Genomic DNA, 24,152 nt, shown 5'->3' on the forward strand with positions numbered 1-24,152 from the left:
CTGCCGCCTTCTCAACTAGGATTGCAAATAACAATTCCCTACCAGCTAGCTACGCAGATGCACAGTGGAGCAAGCTGCGCAGCGAAGCAGAGGACGCACCAGAACCCCTGCGTTCACGCCTGTTAGCTATAATCTCAGAGGGAACTCTTGTAAAACAGGGCATCGTAAAGAACTCCTTAGATGCCACAGAGACGGCTGGCCGTTCCCTGGTTCAGGGAATACTTCTCAAACGCCATGTCTGGCTGCGCAATTCGGGATTTAAGCCGGAAACCCAGGCTTCCCTGATAAATAAGCCCATAGAACAAACACATCTGTTTGGGAAAGCAGTTGATGAGGCCCTAGAACGTGCGAAGAAAGAGTTTGATACCATCAAGACTCTTGACCAAATTTCTAGGCCCCCTAACAGACGCAGCTATGGCAATAGACGTTCCTTTCGTGGCCAATGCCAGCAGCAAAACCAACAGCAATTTTACTCTGCTACCAACTGGCCCTCTAACCAGGGTAACACCCAGTTCAGTCAAAGAGGCCAACGCCGTGGCAAAGGAAGAGGTCGCGGCTCCAGCCCCAAAGGTTCCACACCCAATACCAACAAATGACCCGAAGATTCGGGTCCCCTCCCATGCATCAACGGTCGGGGGCCGGCTAACATCGTTCCTTTCAGCATGTGAGGGAATATCGTCAGACCGCTGGGTATTATCCACCATAGCCCACGGATACTGCATCGAATTCAACGGTTCCCCGAAGTACAGACCCCCACGGAACCGACGCATGACACCGGAACACCTCACTATTCTTCTTCAAGAAGTAGAAGAGCTACTGAAAAAAGAAGCTTTAGAGGCTGTCCCCCTATCTCAGGTAACAGAAGGTATTTATTCAGTGTACTTCCTTGTACCCAAAAAGGACTTAACCATGCGCCCTGTATTAGATCTGCACCCAGCGAACAAGTTTGTCAAACCCCAAAAGTTTCGTATGGTGACCTTGCAGGAAGTAATCCCACTGTTATCACAGGGGGATTACATGACAACTCTAGACATGAAAGATGCATACTTTCATATTTTAATGTTGCCAGCGCACAGAAAATACTTCAGGTTCAAGATAGAGAACAAACACTACCAGTTCAGAGTACTACCCTTCGGGATAGCATCTGCACCAAGGGTATTCACGAAAGTACTGGCAGTGGCAGCGGCCCACCTGCGCAGGTTATCCATCCCGGTATACCCTTACCTCGACGACTGGCTCATAACAGGGGATTCTTAAGAAACATGCTTCTCCAATACCCAAAAGACCGTAGACCTTTTGTCCCAACTGGGCTTCTCCATCAACGAAAAGAAGTCCAGCTTAGACCCCAGCCAAATCAAACAATTCCTAGGGGCTCTAATTCGAACAAAGGACGGCCTCGTCTTCCCCTCCAACGAGAGGGTCCAAAACATGCTGTTTCAGATCCCCCATTATGTGGCAGGTCGAGAGGTGATGGTACGCAAAGCAATGCGCTTGCTAGGGATGATGGCGTCATGTATTTATTTGGTACATCACGCGCGCCTGCGCATGCACCCTATGCAAGAGTGGCTCTACAGCCAGTGGTGTCAGGCCAGCGGACAATGGGACAATCTAGTGGTGGTCTCGCAGACCTTGGTTCTCTCGCTATGGTGGTGGACAAAAGAAAACCTGTTATTAGGGAAAACTTTTGCCACACTCGCAGTGGAAGCCACTCTAACCACAGACACATCCCTTACAGGATGGGGGGCTCACCTATCCCATCAGACTGCTCACAGAGTGTGGACTCCGCGCTTAGCATCCAAGCATATAAACCTGCTGGAACTACTAGCGGTGTTCAAAGCACTGAAAGCCTTTCAGGAACACTTACAAGGAAAGACAGTGATGGTCCTCACAGACAACACCACAGCCATGTACTACCTCAACAAGCAAGGGGGCACTCACTCTCCAGGACTGTCCAAGCTGTCCCAGAATATATGGAAGTGGGCTCTCAAACACAACATGTTCCTACTATCACAACATGTACCAGGGGAACTCAATCTGGTAGCAGACAAACTCCGCAGAGACTTCCCCCTGCCCGAAGAGTACGAATGGCAATTGCACGAAGACATAGTCTTAGACGTCTTCACGCAATGGGGATTCCCGGAAATAGACCTGTTCGCAACTCTGGAGAACTCACAATGCCAAAGTTACGCCTCCAGGTACCCCCAGAACCAGTCCAAGGGGTACGGTCTGTCGATTCAATGGTCAGGGAAATGTGTTTACGCCTTTCCCCCGACTCCCCTTCTCAACAAAGTGGTGCACAAGATGCACCAGGAGCAGGTTACCATGATACTAGTGGCCCCAATGTGGGCCCGGCAGCCATGGTTCACTCACTTGATGGAGATGTCCCTATCTCCCCCAGTGAAACTTCCCTGCCCGTACAACATGCTGTCACAGGACAAGGGCAGGACACTGCATCCATGCCCTCAGACCATGAACTTAGCAGCCTGGCTCCTGAGATCATAGAGTTTGGACATTTACAACTCCTGCAGAGATGTATGGACATCCTCAGGGAAGCCAGAAAACCTAATACTCGCCGCTGCTATTCTAGCAAGTGGAAAAGATTTGTCATCTGGTGTAGAGATAAGAGCATCAACCCGGTTGACTACTCTCCCACTAACATTGTTCTGTACCTGACCCATTTACTGGATTCAGGTCTAGTGTTCAATTCCATTAAAGGCCACCTAGCGGCACTTTCTGCATACACCACTTCCCAACTTAAAGTGTCGTGGTGGAAGATAACAGTTATCAAGGCCTTCATGGAGGGGGTAACGAGAATACACCCTCCGATAGCTAACCCAGCTCCCGGATGGGACTTAAATGTGGTACTTTCTAGACTCATGGGCCCTCCTTTCGAACCCATGCACATGGCAACTCTTAAAGACCTCACTCTTAAGACTGCTTTCCTAATAGCTATCACCTCCATTAGGAGAGTAAGTGAACTACAGGCTCTTTTCTGTACTAGACCCCTTTGTAACAGTTCACAAGGATAAGGTGGTTCTACGCACACACCCAAGGTTTGCACCAAAATTCATCTCGAAATTTCATGTAAACCAGTCAATAGAACTACCAACGTTCTTTCAAAACCCTTCCAGCTTGGGAGAAAAAAGTCTGCATACACTAGATGTACGCAGAGCTGTCATGTTCTACATGGAAAGAACCAGACCACTGAGAAAGACTAATCAGTTCTTTGTCTCTGTGGCAGCAGGAAGAGAAGGAGATGCAGTTTCAAAGTCCACTATATCTAGATGGATTGTTCAATGCATCACTCTCTGTTACACTCTTGCTAAGAGGGAACTACCCTTCAAGCCAAAAGCACATTCCACTCGAGGCACTGGGGCTTCCATAGCGTTCATTGCAAATGTTCCCCTTGAGTCCATCTGCAAAGCGGCTACCTGGAGTTCTGTGCACACCTTTACAAAACACTACTGTCTAGACGCCAACTCCGGGTACTGCTCGCTAGTCTATGCACAGAATGTGATTCTAAGCAGATTAACAAACATCAGAAGACAATGCATTACTTACCGTAAAAGCATTTCTGATGGTTGTATCTGCTTAGATTCACATGCGCCCACCCTTCCTCCCCGCTCGGATGGAAGGAACATAGACATCCTTTTCTATATTTCTCTCTTTTCTGTACTCACTCACGTCTAGAAGGCTCCCTCAGGGCAGAAAAATACAAACAGAGGGACCTCGACGAGTGAGGGATTGTGGGTACAACGCACGTCACTATAGGGATAGTGTTACAGACACGCCTTGTCGACGTCCCCTTTTTCGACTACGAAAAACAAAATGCAATACTCCGCAGTGACCACTGGATGTCGGACCTATGCACAGCATGTGAATCTAAGCAGATACAACCATCAGAAATGCTTTTACGGTAAGTAATGCATTGTCATATGATAATAATAACTTCCTAAAACCTTTCTATACTAAATATGTGTCTCCCCTGACCCAATGTAAATGAGTATATGATACTGTATGTAAAGAATATGTCACTCCAACCTGACAGTACCTGACACTAAGGTAGTCACACCCACTGCAGAGGATTTAGGTCTCCCACCTCAACCAATGGTCATTCCTTGTTCTGCCCAATGGTCAGTTAAAGATATAGATGGGGTCATGAGAAGAATGTCCTTCATGGCAAATGTTTGTCGTGCCTTGAAACACTGGTGTATAGGCGTTATAACTGCCATATAATATCATATATCATGAGAAAGACCCGGACTACTTCACGAGTTTTCACTCCACTCCCCCCACAACAGCGGCCTCTGGGTCTCAGAACCCTGTTCAACCTCCTGCTAAGAAGTCTCGCCCCGGTGAGCAAGACCCCACCCTGACACTGATCACAAAGACCTCTATGTCCAAGAAGCTGCAGACCATTATTATGGGGATAATGAGGACAATGAGGGTGATCCAGATACAGACATGTACAACATCGACTCCCAAGTTAAGGACCCCCCTGTTGTAGACTCACCCATAGATAATCGGCCTCTTTTGAAAGAGGTACTTATCAAAGCAGCTGAGCTTTTCCAAAAGATCTACCCAAGAGAATCCACAGGACAAGGATTTTGTTGACGAAATCTTGGGAGGTAAAAAGGCTGTAACTGAGTTTATTCCCCTACTAAAGTCTGTCCAGTGAAAGGTACAACTCTCGCTTGTAACGCCCAATTGGACGCGGGTCAGTGAACCCATGCATAGAGAAACTTTTCTGACCTGCACCATCAGACCCGCTGTACATCAGGGGGCAGCTAAAGCCTGATTCGCTAGTTGTTACTGCAACAAGGAAAAGAGCAGGTACTCCCCTAGCCTCCTCTGAGGCTCTCCCAGACAAAGAAAGTAAGAGGCTGTACACAATGGGCAGGAAGGTGGCCTCTTCCGCTGCATTCCAGACCAGGATAGCTAATAATTCTACTTTATTAGCTAGTAAAAACTGCCATAAATGGGATGAGGTCTCAGCTTTACTCTCAACAACCCTGAAACCCCTCAAGACTCAATTAGCACTGGTGGCTGCAGAAGGAAGGGCAGTTCCAAGCTGCTTGCTAAAAATCAGTCTTGACACCACAGACAACGCCGGCAGAATCCTAGCTGAGGGATCCATTATTAAGCATCACGCTTAGTTACGCCAAGCCGGGTACGCCAATCTGGGTTTAAGCCAGAGACGCAAGCCACTCTCATTAACTTGCCCGTCAAGCCCAATGTACTCTTTGGCAAGGCCGTCGAGGACGCCTTGAAGACAGCCAAGGAAGAATATGATGCCCTTAAATCATTGGGCCAATTAACCAATAAATCTCCTGGCCAGAGGGGAAACAGCAATTTTTCTTGCATACACAGACAATTTTCCCAGAGGGGTTCCAGCTATAATCAAAATCGTGGAACGGCCTGGGGGAACAATCAAGGCCAAGCCTCAGAATTACCAGAGAGGGCTGTGCAGATCATGTGGTCGGGCAAGGGGTCCCTCCTCCAAAGGTGGTACCCCACCTTGGAAACCGTGACATCCCACTTCAGGTGCCCTCCCATGCCTCTCCAGTAGGAGGGCTCATTTTCAACTACACCCAAGCATGGGAGGGAATCCCCTCAGACAAATGGGTGCTGTCCACCGTAGTGGGTGGATATTGTATAGAGCTCCTTGAGCAACCTCGGAATCACCACCCACTTTAGAAAACCCACTCCAAAGAAGACGGCGCATCCTCCTCGAGAAAATCGCTGCGCTGCTCCAAAAGGACGCTATAGAAATCATCACGGCCAACCAGGTAAACAAGGGTATTTATTCAACTTACTTCTTTGTGCCAAACAATATCTAACAATGCACCCAGTATTAGTTTTATGCCCTGCAAGCAAATATGTTAAGCCACAAAAGTTCTGCATGACTACGCTACAAGAGGTAATATTCCTCTACTAAAAAAGGGGGATTACATGGCAACACTCGATATGAAAGATGCCTATTTTCATATTTCAGTGTTCCCAGCGCACACAGAACTTGCGTTCCAAGATAGCGAACCAGCACTACCAATTCAAAGTGCTGCCCTTCGGATTTACATCTGCTCATAGGGTATTCACAAAGGTACTGGCGGTGGTGGCAGCAAACCTGTGCAGGGAGGCAAGCCCAGTGTACCCCTACCTGGACGACTGGTTGATTACAGGGGAATCTCCACTAATTTGCAGGCGAAACATTCAAAGAACTATCAAACTTCTCTTTCAATTGGGCTTCTCCATCAACAAGAAAAAATCAAGCCTAGTGCCATGCACGACCAAACAGTTCCTAGGAGCTGTTATAAACACAGAAGAGGGGTTTGTCTTTCCCTCAGAGGAAAGAGTCCAAAACATGTTACTGCAAATACTGCATTATCAAGCCGGCCGCCAGGCGTTTAATAGACATGATGGCATCTTGCATTTACCTGGTACCGCACGCGCACCTGCGACCCATGCAGGAGTGGTTGGCGGAACGGTGGTCTCAGGCAAGTGGTCAGTGGGACGATCTAGTGGTCGTTTCGCCAACACTAGTACAAAATCTTCGCTGGTGGACAAGAGAAAATCTGTTGACGGGAAAACCCTTCCACAATCCGGAAGTACAAGCGATTGTCACGACAGATGCCTCACTCGCCGGGTGGGGGGGCTCATTACCTTCATCAGAGCTCAGGTGGTCTCATGCGGCGGCACAGAACCACATCAATCTGCTGGAACTACTGGCGGTATTCTAGGACCCCCAGGTATTCGAGTTTCACCTAGCGACCAAATCGGTGTGTGCTGACAGACAACACTACAGCGAATTTTGACATCAACAAACAGGGGGGCACACCTTCTCCAAATCTGTCCAGGGTTGCGCAACAAATTTGGAGATGGGCACTCAAACTGAAAAATATTCCTATACACGCAGCGCGTTCCAGGGGAACTCAACTCTCTGGCAGATTCGCTGAGCAGAGATCCCCTACCAGAAGAACACAAATGGGTACTACACGCAGGAGTCGTAAAGCACCTCTTCTCTCAATGAGCGTTCCCCACAATAAACTTGTTCGCTTCAAGAAAACAGTCAATGCCCAGACTTCACATCCAAGTTCCCCCAGCCAGGCTCCAAGGGTAACGCCCTATGGATGAACTGGTTGAACTGGTCAGGGAAATTTTCTTGTGCTCCCCCCTCCCTCTTCCCCCCGGATGCCTCTCATGAAGAAGGTGGTGAACAAGATCCACAAGAAACAAGTGACGTTCATCTTAGTTGCTACTGTGTGGGCAAGACAACCGTGGTATCCACATGCGCAAATTGGCGATGTGCGGTCCCATCAAGCTCCCGTGCCTGACCAATCTGCTCCCTCGGCACAAGGGATTAACAGTGCACCCGCAACCTCACTCACTGAACTTGGCAACATGGCTCCTGAAGTCATAGAGTTCGGACATCTTAACCTGCCACAGAGTTGTATGGATATCCTGAAAGAAGCATGAAAACCTAACACTAGACGCTGTTATTTCAACAAGTGGAGAAGATTTGTAATTTGGTGCCAGTCTAAACAAATGAACCCCATAGAATATTCTCCATCCCACATTCTAAATGATTTGCTCCTCTTGGTAGACTCTGGGTTAGTATTCAACTCTTCAAAGGTCAACCTGCCAGCCTTGTCAGCATACACCATCTCCCACAACAAGGTCTCATGGTGGAAGGTGCCCGTCATCAAGGCTTTTATGGAGTGAATAATGAGACTCCACCCTCCCATTTCAAACCCGCCACCAGGTTGGGATCTCAATGCTGTCCTCGCCAAGCTCATGGGACCCCTTTCAAGCCTATGCACAAGTCAAGTCTTAAACACCTGACTTACAAAACTGCCTTCTTAGTGGCTATTACTTCCATAAGAAGAGTTAGTGAAATACAAGCTTTCAGTGCAGGATCCTTTCTTTATCATACATAAAGACAAGCTGGTTTTACATACCTGGCCTAGGTTCTCACCCAAGTTCATCTCTAAATTTCACGTAAACCAGTCTATTGAGGTACCAGCTTTCTTTCAGAACCCCACCAGCTCAGCTAGGATAAAAAATTCCACACACTAGATGTGAGGAGGGTGGTCCCTTACTATGCAAACAAGACCAAACCGCTAAGAAAAACAGACCAACTGTTTGTCTCCATAGCAACAGGCAGAGAAGGAGACCGCATTTCCAAGAATGCCATCTCCAAATGGATAGTCGGATGTATACAATTGTGCTATTCATTATCAAACAAGACACTGCCTTTCACGCCTAGAGCTCACTCCACAAGGAGCACAGAAGCCACACTGGCTTTCATTGCATATGTCCCTCTAGACCAGGGGTCTCCAACCTTTATGTTGGCGTGTGCTACTTTCAGTTGGGGGCCAACAGCGAGAGCTACTTGCGGGCGATATCAGCGGTCGGGGTTGTTCATAAACATTGGAACTTTTTTTTTTTAGCTGTAATTTTCCCTTCATAAATATAGGGAATAACATATCCCTTCATGTTTATGTTAAGTTCAAAAATCTCTTTATTGCATTCTTTTTTATTAGAAGTTCTCATAAAAAGACTTTCACAATGTAGGAAAATGAGACATTCAGTGTGAAGGTTGACACTGCATGTCATCCACCAGCGCTCTGTAGTCGGGGGTATAACTTGATACAGCAACTCGGATGGAGTCACTAAGATGCTCATCGGTCAGGCGGGTTCGAAATTTCGATTTGGTGAAGTTCATATCTGAAAATGCAGATTCTCAGAGATAGGTGGAACCAAACAGAGAAGTCACTTTTAATGCTGCTGTGCAAATGTTACTGTACTCCTTGTGATCAACAAGGCTCCAGAAATTGGTGTGAGATTGTCTGCTTTTCAACAGAATGTCCCCTTTCAGGCTGACAATCTCCATTTCCATAGCACAACTGTTCAGGTTAAACAGCTCACCCATTTGTTCTGTAAGTTCACAAACATTGACTTATATGAAGGGGTTTGCGATGAACATCACACACGGTTCAATCCTTTCGAAATCCCTGAACCGGTCACTGAACTCTTCCTTAAGCCTGCTCAGGAGACTGCTGTATTTGTCTATGTTCAGGAGTTCAGGACTAGCTGAATGCTCTGTCAGCATTTGCATTACAGAAGGGAAATGATGCATTTTCCTTTTCACCACTTGTTCAGTGAAAAGGTTATGTTTTGACTTAAATGTCTTTAGTGCGCTTATCATGTCAGCAATGGTTTTACCCTTTCCTTGTAGTTCATGGTTCAGAGTATTTAATATCTCGGTAACATCTGCCAGAAATGCCAAATCAAGTAGCCAAGAAATGCTGCATAATTGGCTGATGTCTTCATTTCTTGACCTCATGAAGTCTTTGATTTCTGGCAAAAGTGAAAGCGACGTAGTATTTTCCCCTGCTAAGCCATCGGATTTCCTGTGTAGCAACAGATCACTATGTGCGGCAGATAGTTCTTCCAGGAATATTTTGAACATTCGGTGCTGTTTGGCCTTTGCACAAATTGAATTAATAATTCACACAACAGGTGCCATTACGTGATCAAACCCCATCACTTTGGCACAAATTGCCTGCTGGTGGATGATGCAGTGGTAGTGCAGTAATGGAGGAAAATCAGGGTCTGCTTTACAGCACGCAACAAAACCAGAATGACGCCGGTCATTGCTGGTGCACCATCAGTAGTTACTGCTACCAACTTGTTCAATGGAATTTTTGTTTTGACAAAATAATTCTTCACCTCATTGTAGAGAGGAACACCTCTGGTTGTGGATTTCAGAGGCAGCAAGGTCAAGAATTCCTCTTTGTTGGTGAAGTCTTCAAACACCATTCGAGCAAACAGTGCCAGCTGGGCAGTACCACTCGCATCAACTGGTTCATCACACTGAATGGAGAAATAAAAGTGCATATGCCCAAATCTTTTTCTAATTGCCCCATCACATTGGCAGATAGTGCAGATACCCTCCTTGCCATTGTGTTTGCACCTAACTGCACATCTGAAATGGCAGACATAATGTCAGGGCATTTATTTAAATCTTTTAAAACTGACTCAGCCACGAGAGCCATCGCACCTTTCACAACTGCACCATCTGTAAAAGTGTATTTGTGTTTTGCCAAATAATGTGCAACTTTGAAGGATGCCTCTGTTGCAGCATTTGCTTTCTTTGCAGGTTGGGTGAAAAATGCTTGTTGCCACACTATTGTTTTCCAAATCTGCATCTAACACTTTCATAGGAAAGAAAATAATTTCTAAACTCAAAAATGCTGCTTAAACTTGCATTCACGGTTTCTTTTTTTGTCAGACTACCACACAAATACCACGTCATTTTTGTGCCCCTTCCTTTGGGTTTTATCACAGGTTACATTTATAAAGATGGTATACGCGTGACAAACTGCTTAATTACATATAAATGCTTCTGTTATGCTGACAGCAGTTATTAGGAAAATAAAAACTGTGGGTTCATGGTGCCAACTTTTGATTTTCACTACAGGGGCAGAATACCCCACCCTCCCTCTCCCCTGACCAGCCCAACCCATGCCTTGGCCAAACATTTTATAGGAATTGCAAAAGTCATACGATAACAAGCAGTTTTTTTTATATTTAACATCTCGGCAACAGTCTCTCAACCTGCTGAGCTACCCTGGTAACCTTCTACTGTAGAGTGTGTCTATTGATCCCTTAATGTACACAAAATGACTATATTACCAACTGTTTTTTGGGTGCACCCCAGCCAGGGAAGTGATTTAAAGTGGAACTGATGCAGTGTGGAGTTTGGAAAGAAGCAGCATGAAAGGTTGCCCCATTTTAAAACTTCTATTTTGCCTGGGATCAACAAGGCTGCAGCTATTAATCAAAACGGCAGGGCTCTAAGCACACATAAATTGACTTATTCCATCACTGTCTCACAACTTGAAGATCTAGTAAAGTTTCTGGAACTCCAGAAGCAGATGATACATGCAATTATCTACTCAAAATGTAACCCACTGCCCTTGACTGACTTCCAGTTATGCGAGTTACTATTAGAAACGCAGGGCTCTGGCAAGGAAGTCCCGAGGGGGCTTGCCCACCAGAGCCCTGCCTTCTAAAAATAGCTCAAAAGACTGAAAATGAGCACAGGGGTGAAACAAAAATGAGCCCAGCATGTACAAGCATGCACCGGCTGCACTAGTGGTTACCATTAAACAGGAATGCATACCGAAAATCCATGCTGCATAGGGAAAGAGTTAGGGCCAGCCACCATCCCTACAGTGTTGGCTGTGCTCTCAGCAATAGTCTTGTGAAGTTCAAACCACCTAGCATCACATTTATGAACAATAGCCCTTAGTTGACAGTAATATCTGGCACTTCTATCTTCGCTAATCCTGTAAGTTGAAACAGGGCACTAATGTTACCCCAATATTACACCAGCCGATGCGCAACTGGAGAAAAAAAAAGTTGTCACTACCACATTACTGCCACATTGGAACGATAGACGTCTTTTCCTGCGTATTAGCCCTCACTTCTCGCTAAGAAGCTTATAAGTTTTGATATCAATGATTGGATGTACTAAATGTGCGTCATTTACAGTGAGTCCAATGTGGCAAACCCATAAGCACATTGGTCCCGAGGAGGCTTGCTCGCCAGAGCCCTGCTCAGGGGTGGACTGGGAACTAAAAGAGGCCCTGGAAATAATTACTGGGGACCAAAAGAGGCCCTGGAAATAATTGTCAAAGTGGCCCCATATGACACATTTTCAGCAAACCCAATGCTTTTCCTATGTAAACATTAGGAAATGCCACACAAAAGAGGCCCAGGGTGCAGAGGCCCACCGGGAAATCTCCAGAGTTCCCTATAGGCCAGTCCACCCATGGCCCTGCCTTCGAAAAATAGCTGAAAAGAGTGCCAGGGGTGGACTTGGAACTAATAGAGGCCCTGGAAATACTTACTTGGGACCAAAAGAGGCCCTGGAAATTATTTTCAAAGTGGCGCCACATGACACATTTTCAGCAAGCACAATGCTTTATCTATGCGAAAATTAGGAAATGTCACACAAAAGAGGCCCAGGTTGGAAAGGCCCACCGGTAAATCTCCAGAGTTCCCTATAGGCCAGTCCACTCATGGCCCTGCCTTCGAAAAATAGCTGAAAGGATGAGCCCAGGGTCGAAACTGAGGCATGCAGCTATCATGCTGCATGTCTCCGCTCGCCCTGGGCTGACTGCCAGTTATGCGAGGTACTATTAAAAACGGCAGGGCTCTGGCGAGGAAATCCCGAGGGGGCTTGCTCGCCAGAGCCCTGCCATCTAAAAATCACTTACATGACTAGAAAGGAGCACAGGGCGAGCGGAGAGATGCAGCTAGCATGCTGAAAGTCTCCATTTCGCCCTGGGCTCTTTTGTCAGTCATATGAGTTGCGTTTAGAAACGCAGGGCTCTGGTGAGTTAGTCCTGAGGGGGGCTTGCTCGCCAGAGCCCTGCCATCTAAAAATCACTTACATGACTGGAAAGGAGCCCAGGGCGGACGGAGACAGTAATCAAAATAGCTGAATACTCTGTTTCACCCGGGGCTCCTTTCTGCCAAGCTGCCCACCCCTCCTCCGACAGCACAAACATGTGCACACATGAGAGGAGGGGCCGCAGTTCGGCGTGCACAGACACAAAGTAAATAAAATAAAAACATCTCAATTCACGTCCCCCGACCCACCTGACCTCACCTCACCTCAAAATACACTCCAGGCAGCCATGTTACCTCAGTCCACACTTCCAAACGCCAGGAGAGCTCCAAAATAGAAAAAAAAAATACCTGCGCCACGGTGCTTTTAAAAGAGAAACCCGGGGATTTCTCACACAGCACAAAGGAACTTGCTCTGGCCAATCACAGGACGCATTGCATATGCTTTACAGATTTGCAGGCCTGTGATTGGTCAGAGCACTTCCTTGAATCTTTTTATTTTTCTTTCTGAAAGTCGAACGCGAGCTACTTCAGAGGCTCTGGCGAGCTACTGGTAGCTCGCGATCGACTGTTTGGAGACCCCTGCTCTAGACAGCATTTGCAAAGCAGATACATGGAGCTCAATACACAATTTCACTCCATTACTGCATTGACACTCATTCCAAGACAGATGCACAGGTGGGACAAGCGGTTCTAAGACATCTGTTCGCCCATGAACCTTCTCACATCCCACCACCTTCTTCTAACACTGCTCGCTTATCTATGCACAGCATGTGATCTAAGCAGATTCCATAAGCCTCAGAAGGGATACATTACTCACCCTAATCGTATTTCTGATGCTTGTATCTGCTTAGATTCACATGCGCCTACCCTTCCTCCCCTCGGAGAGAAGGCGCATGGATGCTTATGAGCTTGTCTGATACGTATCTGCTTGGATACAGCTGTACTCACGCTACACTTCATGTCAGAAAAATAACAATCTGAGGGACCTCAACGCATGAAGGGCCATGGGTACAGTGGACGTCACACTAGGGATAGCGTTACTGGCACTTCCTGTCGATGTCCCTTTTTGAATTTCGAAAACAACTGTAATACTCTGCAGCTTCCATTAGATGTATGCCTATGCACAGCATATGAATCTTAAGTAGATGCAAACATCAGAAATACGGTTGTGGTGAGTAATGTATCCTATATGTTTCATGTTTCATAGAAGTGTTATGTTGGTTTAGTTATTACTGCGATTTGCTTTGCTTGATTTGAAAGTCCTTTAATGTATATGTATTTTTCAGATGTACATCTGACCGAGAGTAATTTCTAGTGTTTGCTGTGGTCTCATTGTGGGCTCATTGTAGACTGCCCTTCTGAACCTATGCCCGCTAGGTCAGAGTTCAGAAATCCAGTTATTACTCCTTCACGTAAAAGGAGCGAGATCCTTTACTCATTCTTTTTTTTTCTATTAACATAAATTACGTTAAACTACACCACATAATAAATGTACACTCTGAATATGTCTTCCGTTACGCACATTAGCAGTGTTTACAGGTTTTTCCAATTGTATTGGTGTAAAGAAGGTTCCATGGTTACAGGGTTACAGGATAAATGGAGGTTCTGTGGAGCCTCTCTGGTTTTGCAGTATAATACAGATATTGGTTGCAAAGCATGCACAGTGTATGTTCTTACTTTTTGCCCTGCTTTTACATTTTTCAAAACTGTTCAATTTGTCTTGATTTATCTGTAGATGTTTGAGTTTTACGAGCGAGTCTCTGGTGCAAGAATGCATGCAGCATATGTACGCCCAGGAGGAGTACACCAGGTAAATAATGAACACCTGTTAATTGCCTTCGGCCACTTAATCAATCTGGAAGCTGCCCAGGTTACACTGCAGGCAGCACAGAAATGTCACAAAATGATACAAATTATTTCATAAGCATTGCCAATGTTTTGTCTGTTGGTCTTCTTGGATTTAGAAACCTGTTTTTCACCTGTCTTGTGTAAGGGTTTTCCTCAAACTTGTGTGTGTAGGGTGTGTGAAAGACCTACCCACGAGTAGGCTCTCTCAGATCTATTGGACTCCTAGTGGTAAACCAGACACAGCAACTGTCACTGAACTCTCAGGGGGGGGGGGGGGGTAAAAGGTACAGTTAAAACACTTTCTTGCCTTCAATAATGGAATGTGCACCACACAGTAGAAAAGTACGACTATCTTATGCAGGAAACATTACAGAGCACGTTTACTGGCAGGTAACTGTAAAATAGAGTTCACTGTCTTTGGTAAGTGACCCTGCTAGTTAAGTTTGTGGCAGAGCTCAGGGTCTACAGGGGCCTCTGAGAATGAAGGTTGACCAGTTAGGGTTCTTGTCGGGGATATTTTTCTTGGGCTTTATTTTAGAACCCATATGTATCAACCACCTTCTTGGCTGACATTGTTTCTTTTGAGTTTCTAACCCCAACCACGAGGAGGACCTCTCTCGCCAAGGGAAACCCTCCAGAAGGTGAGCTGCTTTAACAGTACAACAAATCTTTTTACACATGAACGAATGGTCCACACAATATATCTGTACAAATATGTGCCTTATAATTCAGTTGTGCATATGAAATAACTACAGAATGTACACATAGTTAACATAGTGAAATAACCTTTCGAAGGGATTGTGTCCTCCGACGTATTCCTTATCTTTGATAATACGTTTCCAGCTTGCTGGCCTCCGAAATTTTTTCTGTAGAGGGCACTGCGCGTCGACGTCCGCCGAGTCGATGTCCCTCGACGGCCACCGTATCGGCACCGACGTCACCATGCCCATAAATAGCCACGCGCTGCGTCCGTTGCTCAGTTCCGTTTTTCTGCGCTTCGTGGGGCCTCGGAACGTCTTTGCTCAGTTCAGTCAGGTTAACTATCTATTTCTACTCGAATATACCTTATCGTTCTCGATGGCTTCTTCATCAGAACCGGCGACGCCGCAATCCGGCTTCAAGAAATGTTGAGACTGCGGTAAAAAAATGCCAATAACGGATCCAGACAGGGTCTGCTTATGGTGCTTAGGATCCAAGCACCATTGTTCGGAGTGTGAGGACTGCATGTCCATGACGGCGAAAGCCTTGAAGGGAGCGCAAGGGGAAGCTCGAGAGAAGTAAGTCAGCCAAAACCTCCTCGAAAGTTTCGTCGGCTGAGTCGAGGCATTCGTCTCCTCGCCGTCGAAAACATTCCCATTCTAGATCTCAAAGCAGCTCCCACCATTCGTCGAGATGAAGACACTCAAAAAAAGAGACGTCGAAGGTCCCATTCCTCGTCATCTTCTGTGTCCCCAGAAATAGTCTCCTGTCCCACCAAACACAGTTCTCAAGCTGAGTGGGAGGAATTCAGAAAGAAAATGTTAAGCGTCTTCGAGAACGCGGCCTCGACCCCCTCGAAGACAGATGAGGGTGATACCCTGGGTGAAAAAACATCATGAATCACAGCACCCGGCGAAACATTCCACCCGAGAGCGCCATGAGCCATCGGGTAAGAAGGCACCGTCTTTGACGCCGTCGTCGAGGATTCCTTCGATGCACGGATCGGCACCATCGACGCCGTTGTCGAAGGGTTCCTCGACGCATCGGTCGATCGACTCAACGCCATCGTCGACGCCGATGAAAGAGAGGACCAAGGCCACCCCACAGCCAACGGTGACTTCAAGGGCCTCCAGCACGACGCCGAGACCGTCGTCGATGCCCTAGAGTAGGATCCCGATCCTCTCGAGTTCTTAGAGACCCCTTCCAATTTTTTCGACGCCGTTTTCGGCGCTTTCTAAGCCTGTTACATCGGCGTCGACGACATCGACGTTTTCTCGTCCAATAACGAGTTTGGCTCCTTCTGCCTTAGGAATGGGTTTTACTCCATTTCAGATGTCAGAATACCAATTTATGAAGAAGGGGAAGATTCTGACCAGGAAACATTCGGATTACAGAGGACCACACTGCCCACTGCAGAGGATTTCACCTCTGAGGAAAGAAGGCTGAAGGAACTACAGGAGTCACTACTTGAGGCAAGTGGGCTGGACACTTCCCCAGAAGTGGAATTTGTTAAGCCAGACCCAGGGGAACATGCCGAAACACCATATAGAACCCTGATGGCAAGAATAATTGAGTTTATGGGTTGGTCTGCGCCTTCACCTGTTTTCCAACGGGATGACCTAACAGATATATATATTGGACGAAGGCCCACAGGAGGACCCGGTGGTCCCCTTACATGCAGCCTTACAAAGAAAAATTGCATCTAATTGGGAAACTCCCGAAGTTATCCCTGCAGTCAATAAAAGATTGTCAACCAAGTATAGGGTAGCGGCTGCTGACCCTGAATACCTGTCAAAACACCCGACCCCAGAGAGCCTGATGGTTCAAGCGGCAACTTCATCTAGCAGTAGGACCGCTTACCCTACTGTCCCACAGGATAGAGATGACAAGAGGTACGACTCTATGGCAAAGAAAGTCTTCTCTACCTGTAGTATGGCGTTGAAGTCCATCAACGCCACCTGTACGCTCGCCAGTTTCAGTCGCACACTATGGGAGTGTGCTTCATCAGCGGCTGACTGCATACCCGAAGGAGAGGAAAAGGAAGCCTTCCTTAAAATTATTAAAGATGGCAAGGATGCCATGTGCGAATCAGTTCATACTGGCATCGAGTCCGCTGACGGTATCAGCAGGGCCACGGCGGCAAGTACAACAATTCGCAGGCATGCGTGGTTGCGAAAGTCGGGCTTTGCCCCTGATGTACAGGCCAGACTTTTGAATATGCCCTTTGACGGCTCTTCATTATTCGGGAAAAAGGCTGATGACAGTCTGGAAAAGTTGCAGACTTCTAAAGCAGCAGCAAAATCCTTAGGAGCTGCTATCCGCCAAACTCCTTTTCGCCCCTCAGGAACCTCTGGGAGAGGAAAGTCCTTTCGCTATTATTCCGCATTCGGGAAAGGCAGAGGACAGCCGGCTCAAAGAGGCCAAAGGAGATCCACCCGAGGTGGACGGGTCAAAAGTACTAAGACCGCAGGAGCAACAGGTGCCTCTTTACCCTCGGCATCTGCATCAGCCGCCCCCAAACCACTCTGAGGCCTTCCCACACAATACACCTATAGGGGGCAGGTTAACTCACCATCTGACGGAATGGCAGGCTATAAAGTCAGATGCTTGGGCATTGGAGACAGTTGCCCAAGGTTACTGCCTACCCTTTCTACACATCCCTCAGAGTCATCCACCGGGGAACAGCTCTCTAAAAGTTCCAGATCCGCTCCTCTTGCAGGAAATAATAGACCTGCTAGAGAAAGGTGCCATAGAACCGGTACCTGTAGCGGACAGGAACAAGGGCTGGTACTCCCCCCTACTTTCTCATACCAAAGAAAGACGGAGGACTGAGACCCATCCTGGGCGTACGAGAATTGAACAAGTTCCTCAGGAAGGACGAGTTCAAGATGGTAACTCTCTCTCAGATCCTTCAGGCCCTCCAGCTCCAGGACTGGCTGGTATCTCTGGACCTACAGGATGCTTATTTCCATGTGCCAATCCATCTCAAACACAGGAAATACCTGAGGTTCGCAATTGGCGACTCTCATTATCAATTTCGAGTTCTGCCATTTGGGCTGACCTCCGCCCCGAGGGTCTTCACCAAGCTGATGCCGGTAGTGGCGGCGAGTCTAAGGAGGGAAGGGATCCACGTCTACCCCTACCTGGACGATTGGCTGATCAGGGCCGTATCTTCGGAACAGGCCCAGCTAGATTATGTCTGCCTCTTCCTTCACAGACTGGGCTTCTCCCTCAATTTAAAAAAGTCACAGATGATACCATCACAGAGACTCCAGTTCATTGGAGCGATCCTGGACACTTCCCTCGGAAAAGCCTCGCCACCAGAGGTGAGGGCTCAAGATATTCTACAGATGGTCACCAAGTTTCAAAATGCCCAACGTCTCCCAGCCTTCGACTTTTTGAGGTTGCATGGCCTCATGGCATCCTGCATCTTCCTTGTGCCAGAGGCTCGCCTGAGAATGAGATCTCTTAGGTGGGCACTGAGAAGTCAGTGGTCACAATTCTCAGGGAGAATGACAGATCTCCTCCGGATTCCGGAAAAGGTAGCCCGCGACCTTCAATGGTAGGCCTAGCCAGAGAACATCTTGAAAGGAGAACTGTTTTGGCAACCATGGCCGGAGATAACAATAGTCACAGACGCCTCACTCACGGGGTGGGGAGCCCATGCCAACTACTTGACCATCAGCGGTCGTTGGTCTCCATCGGAGTCCAGACTACACATCAACCTATTAGAGCTGAGAGCAATCAGACTAGCGCTGAAAGCTTTCCTGCCATCAGTACAGGGGAGAAATGTCCTGATAATGACGGACAACACGGTGGCCATGCACTACCTCAACAAAAGAGGAGGCGTAGGATCACTGCCACTGTGCAGAGAGGCAATGCGGCTCTGGTTTTGGGCAATTCGGGAAGGAATCTCTCTATCGGCAGTCCACCTAGCCGGAGAGAAGAACTTGACAGCGGATGAGCTAGCGCAGGAAGTCCTTCAAGAGATCCCCGCCCTTTGGGGAACCCCTCAGGTGGATCTGTTCGCCAGAAGCACCAACAGGAAGTGCGATCTGTTCTGTTCAAGGGAATTTCCCCCGAGAGGAGCACTAGGAGATGCGTTCGTAGTGGACTGGGAGTTTCCACTCCTTTACGCGTTCCCACCAGTCCCCGTTATTCCTCAAATGATCAGGAGGTTGAGAAGATTCCGGAAAACCATGATCCTAACTGCCCCGGATTGGGCCAGGAGAACGTGGTACCCGGACCTTCTAGATATGTCCATCTGTCCTCCAATCCGTCTTCCACTCAAAGAGAATCTTCTCTCGCAGAAGGGAGGTCAGGTTCTCCATCCAGACATCAGAACCCTCAACCTTCACGCTTGGCTTCTGAAAGGTTGAGGTACAAGGATTGGGATCTCCCTGATGACATCATGGAGGTGTTGCTTTCGGCCAGAAGACCAGCAACAAAGTCTTTATACCGCTGCCGTTGGAACAAATTTTGCAGCTGGTGTAGGGAACAGAATATCGACCCTTTTTCATGTGGTACACCAACGGTGTTATCATTTCTACTCTATTTGGCAAACTCAGGCCTTCAAGTGGGCACTGTAAAAGGCTATCTGGCAGCGCTCTCTATCTTCAAGCGCACTGCGGAGGACCCATCGTATTTCAAAATTCCTCTAGTGGTACAATTTCTCAAGGGACTAACTAATGTTTACCCCCCAAAACCATTCCAGGTTCCCTTATGGGACTTAAATTTAGTCTTCAACTTCTTAATGGGCACTCCATTCGAACCACTTCGCTCTTGCGCGCTGAGATTTCTCACGCTTAAAACTGTCCTATTGGTAGCACTAACATCTGCTAGGTGGGTGAGTGAGCTACAAGCTCTCTCCTGTAAACCCCCACATACAATCTTCCACAAGCACAAAGTTGTCCTACAGGTGAAGCCTAATTTCCTCCCAAAGGTGGTTTCTGAATTTCATGTTACTCAGAAAATTACAGTACCTTCATTCTACCCTCCTCCTCATCCGGGGAAGGAGGAGGAAAGGCTACATAGGCTGGACCCTATGCAGGCTCTCAGCTTTTACATCAGCAGAATGGCTAGGATCAGGCAAGCAGACCAACTGTTTGTAGGTTACTCGGGTCAGAAGTTGGGACTACCCATAACAAAACAAACCATCTCCAGGCGGATTATTTTGGCCATCCTGGAATGTTATAAACTAGCAGGGAAAGAGCCACCCCAAAATCTCAGGGCTCATTCATCCAGGGGTATCGCAGCCTCTTCGGCTCTCCAAAGAGGGGTACCGGTCCGGGACATATGTGCGGCTGCCACATGGTCGTCCGCACATACATTCACAAAGTTTTACAATCTGGATTCCTCCACTGCTCAAGAGACCAGATTTGGCAAGGCTGTATTACATTCGGTCCATCCCTAAAGGGATACTTAACACTATCACTCCCACCTCCAGTTACATGCCACTGCTATGGGAGTCTATCAAAGATAAGGAATATGTCGGAGGACACAATCCCTTTGAATAACAAGTTACTTCTTACCTGGTAACGTTCTTTCGACGGGATGTTCCTCCGACGTATTCCTTATCGCCCCTCCCAACCATCCCCGCAGTGATAACTTCCCTTGTGGTTGCAGCTTACGCTCCTTCAAGGTCACTAACCAATTCAGGCATGACTCTTCTTATGCTACAAAACGGAACTGAACAACGGACGCAGCGCGTGGCTATTTATGGGCATGGTGATGTCAGCGCCGATATGGTGGCCGTCGAGAGACATCGACTCGGCGGACGTCGACGCGCAGCGCCCTCTACAGAAAATATTTCCGAGGCCAGGAAGCTGGAAACGTATGATCAAAGATAAGGAATACGTCGTAGGAACATCCCGTCGAAAGAACGTTACCAGTTAAGAAGTAACTTGTTCTTTTAGAATATGGTTAAACGTACAGAAAGTGGTCTTGCAGGAGCATATAAGCTGAAGCATCGGCCTTTGAAACACAAGTGCCCTCGAGCCCCAATGTTATGACCTTATGCCCCTAGGAAAAAATTAGCCACTTTTTCCATGGAGAAAAGAGGAAAAGGAAGTATTGGAAGGTGTGGGGGCAAAGGTGGGCTCTGCAGAGTATCTTGCACGAAAAGAAGAAAGGGAAAACCGACCCACCCGAAGTAGACAAGTTCTAGAAATTAACTTGCCCATCTCCAGTGCAGGATATTGCAGCAGTGGGTAGAGTAGGGTAGTGTGGTAACTGTTGAGATGGATTTAAAAAATCACCCCTAGGGGAAGATTTTGGGTGACGGCTCTATTATGGTGAACAGGATCAGTAGCTGAGTGGAAATGCTTAGTCTTAGGGTTGAGAGTGGTCTAGATCTACATGAGTTCACACAACTCCAATAATTCCAGTTATGCAGGCTAGTTAAAAAATCTTTGATATAGGCACTAATCAATAAACACTTAAGTCCAGTTTTGTCACACTAACACTATATAAAAGGATTTCTGATATTTGACTCTACTTAGAACCCATGCTGTGCATATAGTCCCACATCTAGTGGTAATCAGAGAATTGCATCTTTTTTTTTCGAAGTTCGAAAAGGGACGTCGTCATGGGCATGATGGTAACACTATCCCTAACATGATGTGTAGTCTAGTCGGTTGTGCATAATTCAGAGCTCCTAAGAGTTTTATATTGCCGTTTCATTTTTTTTCTTCGGCGGTTTGCTTGCCTTCAACGACTACTCGACGTCTGTTCAACGCCTGATTTTGTCCACTGATCCATCCATTGGCTGCTCGGGGACCCTCCGACGGAGCCTGTAATATAAGAGTTGGGGACCCTGTTCGTACTGTCTTCTCTTGAGAATGACTTTTCTTCACCCCTTCTCTCTCCTTTCCTTTGGTCTGGCTGCAGTTTCCCTCTGCTATAGTCAGGACACCTTTTTTAAATGTTTGTTTTATTCGTATTTATATAGCGCACAATAGCCAGAGGACATCGTGGCACTTGTTACAGTACAAAGCTTAGTTACTTAGTTACATGGTCATTGGCAATATATAAACAGGTTGCAATATAGTGACAGTCATTAGCAGTATATATACAGGTTACAATATAGTTATATTACATTTGTGTTATATTACTATATACATGGCAGAAGTGGAGGAGGCAGTCCTCCACTTGCTAGTTGAGGAGAGTGGCCTTGAGGTTGTTGCGGAAGACAAGTTCCAGCTATTCTTGCAACAGCAAATTCCCCTGGAAAGGCATCCATTGCCTCTCGCGTGATCACAATAAGCATAACTGTAAAACAGTAAGCCCTTTCAGCCCAAGAATCTGAAAGACAGGCGTATGAAGCGGTGGGTGGCCTACGTTATGCAGGCTAAGAGTCACTCTCCCACCGTCACCTCAGTCAAGGGGTCTGTTGGCAGCCGCAAATCCGATTTTGGGACCATCAACCTTACCGAGGGTCCTTTAAGACGAGGTAATAGTATCTGAGATGGATGATGATGCAGATCTTACTCATAGATCAATAATCGGACTGACTCAGGAAGTTGGCAAAATCAAGGCTGTTTTAATAAACAGTACAACAGACATCAACGGACGCCACACAACTCGCTCAAGTTCTTTCTCAAACATTTCATAAAAAACATTTACAGGTCTGGTGGCGGATGGGGCTTCTGTGGCTGAGAGGGAGGGAAATGGTTTAGTTGGGTTGGTGGTGGGTGTGTCCGATGACGGAGCATGGCAATGGCCAGTGCAGCGTTGGAAACTTGTGTTGCATGCTTCAATGTCTGGTGGGAGGAAATTGATGTGGGGGTGGAGGGGAAACGAGATGCCTGGTTGGCAGTCAGCTCAGTCAGGGTGTGGTGCGTGTTTTTATGAGCAGTACATTGAGCAGTTTGCTTTGTCTGGTGAATGGTGGGATGGCCTTGTATACTTGTGAAGGCTTCACTGGTTTACATACTGCAAGTCTCTGCTGACAGGCATGCAGAGGTAGTGGGAGATGTCTGTATCCATGGCGCAGGGCGGTGGGTTCTGCTGGGCGGCCAGGTTAGCATGGTTGTTAGGGGAGTTTTCCCAAAGTCCTACTGGTAGTAAGACTTTAGTAAGCTATCCCAGTGGTTTGTAGATCCCCAACTCTTAGTATCAGTCCCTACTAACTCAGGACCTTGGTAGAGTGGCAGAGCAGTCAGGCTTATCTTAAGAGGAAGATTTGAACACAAGTTAAGTACACTGAATCTAGTTAGACTGGCACAACAAAGAAGCACTTACACTTGTTATATAAAAGTATATATTTATTATATTTACACCAGAATCACTTTAAATACATCAGATGTTTATACTAGAACACTGAGGAATACTTGATAATACACTTCCAAGGTCACTTTCCCTTTTGTGTTAGTTTGCGGTTCCATTTGTAGCAACGTTAGAAAGGGAAAAGACAATATTATTGCATTATTGGTTATTGCGCACTCATGCGGTTTTCAACGGTTTATACGGTAATGCATTTAATCTGCAAACATATATAGTAAAGTCACTTAAAGGGAGGAAAATGGTTGGTAAGTGTATCTTACTTCAAGGTTCTAGAGACTGTTTCTTAGCATAGTAAGTCTTTTAAGACCCAAAACGCATCCCTACCTAAAGGCAGGTTAGAGAGGGCTTGAAATCTTGACAAGCAGCGAATTATGAAGAGTTCCTGTTTTCTTCCAGTCTTTGTTATTGAAGCAGCAAATGAACTAACAAGGGAGACCTTAAAACGGACCCCCGAAGGGGACACAAGCAGTGGCTTGGGTCTGAAGTAAAGGGTGGTTGCCCTGGACAACTCTGTGGGTTATAAGAAAATGTGCTGGATGCTCCGCAATGTTGCAGCTCTGGACCTGACCTCAGGATTCCATGGTCTGATGACTGAATTCAGGACAATGGACTGGATCACTCAGCAGCAGTCTGGAGGGAGGACCTTTTAGCATGATTTTCATCAACTTTTTTGGTTCACATAGCGCCAACAAATGACATGGATTTCCCAGTCAATCTTCTTCGCTTCGTGCAGTCCCACGCTCCGAGGGGTCTGGGCGAGTTGGATCAGATCTGTGGCGTGTCCTTACAGGTTCAGCAAAGATTTAGACCGATTCGGCCTTTCCACAACGATGCACTCGAAATGGGCAGCAGTTCTCCTGGTATTGGGGTTTCAAAGCTCTGGAAACTCCTAGGACCTCGGG

General features: G+C 46.9%; 1 protein-coding gene across 1 annotated transcript in view; it reads left to right on the forward strand.

The window, feature by feature from the left end:
• NDUFS2 (NADH:ubiquinone oxidoreductase core subunit S2) overlaps positions 1 to 24,152 on the forward strand; it is a 502,212-nt gene that overhangs the window by 185,417 nt on the left and 292,643 nt on the right. The window contains exon 6 of the mRNA XM_069607180.1: positions 14,156 to 14,230. Coding sequence (XP_069463281.1) covers positions 14,156 to 14,230 — 75 coding nt within the window. The remainder of the gene's footprint in view (positions 1 to 14,155; positions 14,231 to 24,152) is intronic.

The sequence above is a fragment of the Ambystoma mexicanum genome, chromosome 1p (genome assembly GCF_040938575.1).
Source record: "Ambystoma mexicanum isolate Mex_15411 chromosome 1p, UKY_AmexF1_1, whole genome shotgun sequence".
Taxonomy (NCBI): domain Eukaryota; kingdom Metazoa; phylum Chordata; class Amphibia; order Caudata; family Ambystomatidae; genus Ambystoma; species Ambystoma mexicanum.